At 33.4% G+C, this 8036-nt stretch overlaps 2 protein-coding genes across 2 annotated transcripts; one reads left to right on the top strand and one right to left on the bottom strand.

Moving 5' to 3' along the window:
- The first annotated feature begins 2888 nt into the window (after window positions 1–2888).
- On the top strand, window positions 2889–4058 carry LOC111507714 (S-methyl-5'-thioadenosine phosphorylase). The gene has a single exon (XM_023163061.2). It carries the CDS (start codon window positions 3134–3136, stop codon window positions 3959–3961), a length of 828 nt encoding a protein of 275 aa, XP_023018829.2. The 5' UTR covers window positions 2889–3133; the 3' UTR covers window positions 3962–4058.
- Window positions 4059–5759: 1701 nt separating this feature from the next.
- LOC141480880 (ferritin heavy chain-like) lies at window positions 5760–6414 on the bottom strand. The gene is made up of 2 exons (XM_074171598.1): window positions 6252–6414; window positions 5760–6112 (listed from the first exon to the last, which is right to left on the bottom strand). Exons 1-2 carry the CDS (start codon window positions 6384–6386, stop codon window positions 5957–5959), a joined length of 291 nt encoding a protein of 96 aa, XP_074027699.1. The 5' UTR covers window positions 6387–6414; the 3' UTR covers window positions 5760–5956.
- Window positions 6415–8036: the final 1622 nt, after the last annotated feature.

Raw genomic sequence — 8036 nt, 5'->3', positions numbered from 1 at the left:
GATGAAGTCAACGAAGGCCTTTTTTGCCTAGTAATGATTGACGAATGTTCCACAGGCACCGGTGAGAAATTTTCAAAGTATCTTTCAAATCCCACGTACCGTTTGTAACGAGTCAGTCTCCACCAGGATCCTCAAATCATTATCCTGGATTACTGTAGGTCGACCACTCCGGGGCTCATCTTCGAGGCTGAAAACTCCAGAACGAAATTTCGCATTGCGAACAGTGCGTTCCTTAACACTATCATTGCCAGATGCCTAATTGATCTTTCGGGCTGTTTTGGCCTCCGAAAAGAGGCACAAAGTTGAAATTTGGAAAGAAATGGACAGCATCAATGTATTGAGTACAAAATTCTCTTTCGGCCAGTATACAGTATACTAAGTGTGCAACATATGGGAAACTTTTTTATTATCGATTTCCCAGAAAATTTTATTCTTGACAAAAGTTGGTATATGTTCCAAAACTATACCAAGTGTACCTGAAATTGCTTTATGACAAACACCATACAGGAATGGCCAAAAAATATAAAGTTCGTTCGAGAGTAAAGTACCCTTATTTCAAAACATATAGAAATATGTTGAGAAAAGTTGCTTGGAATTAAAAGTTATGTTCAGATACAAAGTTATGGCCTGCTATTCGAATTTTTTTTTCTTTTGGAAAATTTTGAATTACCCCCGTATGATAGATATTTTTACTATTTTGATTTAATATGTATTTGAAGTAGCCACAATCAAATCAGTTTGGAGTATTTTTTATCAAATTAAAGTGTATTTGTGAAATTTACTTGGATTTGTATTTTTTTAGGTGACCGTCAACTTCATGTTTGTTGCAACGATATTTAACAGAACTCTAGAATAAAACAAATACTCTTTTTTAACGAGGCAAATACTTTACTAAGTATAATGTTCATATGAATAAACTGTCAAAATCTATCGCGGATAGCCATGAACAAAAAAGAACCAATAAGCGATAGTACAGAAAAATACAGTTAGTAGGTAACTTAACAACTTAACAGGTGCTAACACTAAAAATTATCGAAGCGTCTCTGTATGGCCACCTTCTCTTTCGATGCATCTAATTGTTCGCTCATAAAATTCGTTTAATGTAGATCGCAACACATTAGCGGGAATATTTCTGCAATGAACTTGTATTGAAGTTTCAAGCTCATCAACATTATTAAAGGGGCGATCTCTGTAGACTTTTTGTCTTAAGTATCCCCATAAGAAATAATCTAGGGGTATAAGGTCTGGAGAACGAGGAGGCCATCGAGGATCGGTATTTCGTCCTAACCATTTATTACGAAATGTCCTATTCAGCCACTGAGAAACATTTCTAGTAGAATGGGCCGGACATCGGTCATGTTGGAACCATAACTTTTGCCGTTCTTCTAATACCATATCATCCAAAAACTCTCCTATTTCAGTTTCCAAAAAGTTCAAGTACCTGTCACCATTCAAATTCTCGCGAAAAAAACGGACCAAGTAATTTATTATTTAATATACCACACCAAACGTTTGTTTTCTGATAGTATTGATTTTTGTTGTCAATAATAAAATTTGGGTTGACATCTGACCACCATCTGCAATTTTGTGATGATATAACCCCATTTGTTGTAAAAGTAGATGCATCTCCGAACAGAATACATCTATGAAAATTTCGTTGTCCTTCTATTTCACTCTGAATCCACATGGAAAAATCGTATCTCAAATCATAGTATCTTTCTTGAAATGTACAAATGAATGTAGGTTTGTGAGCATGGTACTTATGTTTCTTGAGAATACTCTTCACAGAGGTTTTCTATGCCGGTATAATCACTAATTTCTTGGGTGGACCTTCTAGGATTTTCTACTACTGCTTGAAGTACGTCAAGCTGGTTTTCTTCTGTGCATACTAACAGGTACGCTCCGTATTAAGGACAAATATGAAAACGTTTTACAGGCAAATTTTAAGAAGCTATACTATCAAACTACAGTATTGTTTTAGGGCGTATGTGTTTTATGTTCATGGCTATCCGCGATAGATTTTGGATTGTTTTTTCAATATCTGTTCTAGTTGAGGCATTGTTGTCAGAATAAAAGAAATTTTATACTTTTATTGACAGTTTATTCATATGAATATTCAGTTAGTAATACAAATCCAAGTAAATTTTACAAATACACTTTAATTTGATAAAAAATACTCCAAACTGATTTGATTGTGGCAACTTCAAATACATATTAAATCAAAATAGTAAAAATATCTATCATACGGGGGTAATTCAAAATTTTCCAAAAGAAAAAAAAATCGAATAGCAGGCCATGACTTCGAATCTGAACATAACTTTTAATTCTAAGCAACTTTTTTCTTCAACAAATTTCTATATTTTTTGAAATAAGGGTACTTTACTCCTAAACGATTTTATATTTTTTGGCCTATCCTGTATGGTGTTTGTCCTAAAGCCATTTCAGGTACTCTTGGTATAGATTTGGAACATACACCAACTTTTGTCAAGAATAAAATTTTCTGAGAAATCGATAATAAAAAAGTTTCCCATTTGTTGCAGACTTATAGTGGACCACACTGTATACCACGACACAGTAGAATAAATATTTATTGAGATACGTAGCTACAAAACACATGACATTAAAACGTACAAACCTTTGAAACATATTTTGATATGGAAGATTCAATATTTTGTACATGTATACTTACATACCTATTAGGATACTGTTTTTATCTTGCGATTAGTAGGTAATAATTTATTTTTAAACTGAATTTTCAAACTGTCATAATAAATAAAATATAATTCAGGAAACTACAATATTAGACACACATTTTTATATACACTCTGTAGAAGTTCACATTTCTTTAAATTATTCATTCTTCAAAATTATTTTAGATACCTAACAGTTGAATTCTTATAACATTTTAATATAATAATTGAATATATAATTCCTTTTGGATGCTTGATGTGGTCAAAATTTAATCTTACAATAAAAGATAACTATGCGTTAATTAAAATTGAAAGTCCTCTGTAAACAATTTAGGTATAGCCATTTTGAATTCATCTTCCGGTGATAAAAGATAACCTCTTAACCTTAACAATGTTTCTATAAAGTTGTATTCATCGATTGCTGTTCAGTTGCAAAGATCAAAATGTTCAGTGTTAAGGTTGGAATAATAGGCGGTTCGGGATTAGACGATCCGGATATTTTGAAGAACAGAACAGAAAAGAAAGTATCGACACCGTTTGGCGATCCATCTGATGCACTCATATTGGGAGAAATAGATGGTGTGCAGTGTGTGCTTTTAGCTCGACATGGCAGAAAACATAGTATTATGCCCAGTAATATTAATTACAGAGCAAACATTTGGGCATTAAAGGAAGAGGGATGTACTCATATCCTAGCAACAACTGCTACAGGCTCTTTGAAAGAACATATTAAACCAGGTGATGTAGTTATTTTGGATAACTTTGTTGATAGGACATATAGCCGGAAACAAACATTTTTTGATGGAGACCCTAACCATCCAATTGGAGTATGTCATTTACCTATGGAACCCGCTTTTTGTGAGAAAACCCGAGAAGTATTACTGGAAGTTACTAAGGAACTAAATATTTTTGTGCATGAGAGAGGGACCGCAGTTACTATTGAGGGACCCAGGTTTTCTTCTAAAGCCGAAAGCAAGATTTACCGTTCCTGGGATTGTGATCTTGTTAATATGACATGTGTTCCTGAAGTAGTGCTAGCAAAGGAAGCTGCTATTTGTTACGCGTCAATAGCATTAGCTACTGACTATGATTGCTGGAAAGAAACAGGCGAGAAGGTTTCAGTGAGTGAGGTACTGAAAACTTTCAAGGAGAATGTTGCTAAAGTTACCAATATTCTAACATCTGCAGTTCCAAGAATTGCTCAACAAAATTGGGATTCGACCCTAACCGAGATGGCTAATGCTGTTCGGAATAGTGATATGTTGAAATAATGTGAAAAATAAGGCACTGTTATGAAAATGTTTTGATTTATATCCGTAACCTAAAATTTTTGACATGGAGATGTTGAATAAATTTCTTATAAATGTTTATTTTTAATGAACTCTTGCATGAATAGGGTTTCAGAAGATTTTAAAGTTATTTTTTACTTGGAATAAAAAAAAACTTCTCGAAATTTGTTACTTCATAAAGATTCATAAAAAAGATGAAACTATTAATGGAGTGTTTTATCATGCAGCATGAACATCATATTGGTTTTGGTTTTCTAGAAAGGAGAGAACAGTTTACAAAGTTGAATATGATAAAGTATTTGATCTTCACAAAAAATAATCTACGATAAGACTACTTATATAGGGTCTCAGCTCACATTGCTTTCGTAGGTAATCTTTGAGAATGAAAAAATTTCATATTTCTCATAGAACTGAAAATAAACCTTGCAGGTTGCCAGCAATTCTTGCAGGTCGGGTCTGTCAGATATAAATCTCGATCAGGTCAATCATATTCGACAAAAAAAAATTCAACCCCCACCCTCTGAGTATGAAAAAAATTTCACATTTCTCATAAAATTGAAAATAAACCTTGCAGATCGGCAGAAATTCTTGCAGATTGGATTTGCCAGACATGAATCTCGACCAGGTTAATTATTTTCAAGAAAAAAATTCAACTCCCACCCTTTGAGTATGAAAAAATTTCACATTTCTCATAAAATTGAAAATAAACCTTGCAAACTGGCAGAAATTCTTGCAGGTCGAATCTGCCAGACATGAATCTCGACCAGGTTAATCATTTTTGACAAAAAAATTCCAACCTCCACCCAAAAACTTCACAATAATTCTGAAAAAATTGAAAATACATTTTGCAGGTTGCCAGAAATTCTTGCAGGTCGGGTCTGCCAGATATAAATCTCGACCAGGTCAATCATTTTCTACAAAAAACAATTCAACCCCCACCCTTTGAGTATGAAAAAATTTCAAATTTCTCATTAAATTGAAAATGAACCTTGCAGGTAGGCAGAAATTCTTGCAGGCAGGCAGAAATTCTTGCAGGTAGGCAGAAATTCTTGCAGGTCGGGTCTGCCAGACATGAATAATCTCGACCAGGTCAATCATTTTCAAAGAAAAAAATTCAACACCCCTTTGAGTATGAAAAAATTTCACATTTCTCATAGAATTGAAAATTAACCTTGCAGGTCGCCAGAAATTTTTACAGGTTGATCATTTTCGATAAAAAAATTCCAACCCAAAAATTTCACGATTCTGAAAAAGTTTAAAATACTTTTTGCAGGTTGTCAGAAATTCTTGCAGGTCGGACCTCCAAGATATGAATCTTGACCAGGTTAATCACTGTCGACAAAAAAAATGTAACCCCCACCCTTTGAGTATGAAAAAATTTCACATTTCTCATAAAATTGAAAATAAACCTTGCAGATCGGTTCTGCAAGACATGAATCTCGACCAAGTTAATTATTTTCGAGAAAAAAATTCTCAACCCTCACCCTTTGAGTATGAAAAAAATTTACATTTCTCATAAAATTGAAAATAAACCTTGGAGGTCGGTAGGAATTCTTGCAGGTCGGGTATGCCAGACATGATTCTTGACCAAGAAAATCGATCGTTCGCCCTCGCGACTTGAACCAGTGGTTCTCAGTGGTCGATTGAGTAGAACAAACCATCCACACCAACCCAACCGGCTACCGTCTCACTCTGGACGGATTTTGATGAGAAATTTCGATTCATTATGATTATTCATGAAAACTTCACGATCCGTTTATCAATAGTCGTAGACAAGGAATCATTAAAATAATCAACTTTATTGAATCACAAAACTTTTATCTCATTAATGTTCCACTTAAACACTACTCAAACATAACTAGAAAATCAATACAAAATGAAATAGTAAATATATCACAAGTGGTATGTAAGGTATTCAACATTGGCAATGAACTATTTCTAGATGGTTGAACAAATATTAAATTTCAAATGTTAAAATTACAACTCTCCCTTGAGGAGCTTCTTATCAAACAGCCATTCTCCAAGGGCACCATGTTTCTCCGTCATCTTTTCCAGAGTAGAAACTTTTCCGGCGATGTCACGTTGACCATGATACTGTTCTTCTAAGAAGTCTCCAGTAAGGTAATCAACAAGCTGAAAAATATAATAACACCAATTGAAATTGTTGGAAAAATTTTGTGTTTGACGAATTGGAGTCTTGCAACATTAGATTTAGTGCAAAACTTAAATTTCTGGAAAGTGAAAATCATAGAACTGTTAAAAAGCTACTTACATGATAGTCATTATAAGAAGTTGCTCCCTCACATACTTTGATGACATCACGGATTTTCCTGGTTACAGAAGCTTCTAATCTGAGAGCATCTTTCAATGCACTGACTCCGTTGATCCAAGTTGTTTGGGCTGGCATAAGCTGCAAGAAAATAATTGCATTATTCTATTTTGGAACATCATTCACGCCAAACAGCATGCCAAAACCTGTAAATTTTAATGGATTGCAAGTTCAACATCTCAGCACTGCGGCCCATAAGATAAACTGTAAAATCAGTGATATAATAATATTTCTGAAACTTTTATAGCTAAGAAGACTTGAATATAAGAACATGGGCTTTCACGTCCGGAGACTCGATTGAATACAATAAGACTTAGATGGAGTGTAGAAACTACTGATATTTATCAGATACGAAAAAAGGAACTATAACAAAAACAAAATTACGGTTTTTTAACTGACTATCTGAAACATTTAAATGTAACTCCGTTTTTGACTTTTCTTACCAAGCTACCTAGGGATGAAATAGATAACAACGGAAGGTCACTTTGATTTTTACTAAAAATGAAACCAATATTGCGCTATATGGGGGGGTTTCTATAATATATGTATATATTATCAGTTTCCGAAAACATATATTTGAAATATCAATAATACTCGCTGGTTCATACAATTATTGTGCAAAGCAAAATTACAGGAATATACAACAAACTATAATCAGTGTGAACACAATTGCGAGATGAAAACACAACCTGTCTAGTTTCAATTATGTCAACAGAGGGAGCTGAATCAAAGTATTGTCGACAAAATGGAAATCCAAAAGAAAGCCCGTATCAAAATGTATAGATGACATTATTTCAAGTTTAAGGAATCTTATATCTAAAAAACTCATGAGTACATATTTTTGCTACTTTCTTCTAGTTCACTACTGAAGTAAACCAGAAGTCAGCAATGCAGTTATAATCGAATTGAAAATGATGATTATTCAACCTACAAGCTAGTTTGTGAAAGTGAATTGAAAGTTGAAATGATTTGACTAGATGCTATCAAAACTACCCTGAAGAGGCATAAGTCTATAACAGGGCTCCTGCTTATATCACCATGTACCATATAGCGACAAAACCAAAAATGAATAAACATTTCTCTCTCTCTTCTGTCTCATCGAAACGAGTCGATCAATTCTACATAGATATGAAAAAAGTACTGAGTATCTAGGTGAATAAAAGTGAAGAACTCTCATAGATATCTTTAAATCTCACACATTTCATATTTCATATATTGAAATTGTTATTTTGAATAGCAGACTGTTATAGATGAAGCCAAAGTTGTTGAAAAAAGGTTGTCGCTATGAAAGCTTTCATTCAACTACTTTTAATATAAAACAAACGCAGGGCACTGTCACCAACTAACAATTGGATATTGCATACATTAAAAATAGATGTCGCCACAAATATGAAACAAGAGAACCTATGGTATTTTCAACACCCCCACTTAACAAAATATCGCTGAGAGAAAAAAAAATTTACCTAAACCCAAAGCTTTTACAAATTTTTAACATTTTGTAATAGTTTGCTCAATATATCGGCAACTATTTCAACTGTTGCCAAATATTTCAAATTTATAATATATTTAGATATTATAATTCTCAAAAATGGTATTCTATATCTATATGTTTTGACCTATCATGGAAGACTGGATTCAGCCAACTTTTGATCGTTTTGATTATCAGTAAGTAAGTCAATACAATCTAATTTCCCAAGAAGTTCATTTGAAAGAAACATATTCAAAAAA

Source organism: Leptinotarsa decemlineata, unplaced genomic scaffold (genome assembly GCF_025532065.1).
Source record: "Leptinotarsa decemlineata unplaced genomic scaffold, Ldec_3_MD MMD2_tig00000026_RagTag_RagTag, whole genome shotgun sequence".
NCBI lineage: Eukaryota > Metazoa > Arthropoda > Insecta > Coleoptera > Chrysomelidae > Leptinotarsa > Leptinotarsa decemlineata.
The sequence above is the reverse complement of the archived record's forward strand: the minus strand, read 5'-3'. Positions and strand labels throughout refer to the sequence as shown.

What these genes read in the sequence shown, in the direction of transcription:
- LOC111507714 (XM_023163061.2), top strand. Translation starts at nt 3,134, where the DNA reads ATGTTCAGTGTTAAGGTTGGAATAATAGGCGGTTCGGGATTAGACGAT.
- LOC141480880 (XM_074171598.1), bottom strand. Translation starts at nt 6,386, where the DNA reads ATGCCAGCCCAAACAACTTGGATCAACGGAGTCAGTGCATTGAAAGAT. An exon ending in CTTCTTATAATGACTATCAT is followed by an intron (nt 6,113 to 6,251) that starts GTAAGTAGCTTT and finishes TATATTTTTCAG; the next exon opens with CTTGTTGATTACCTTACTGG.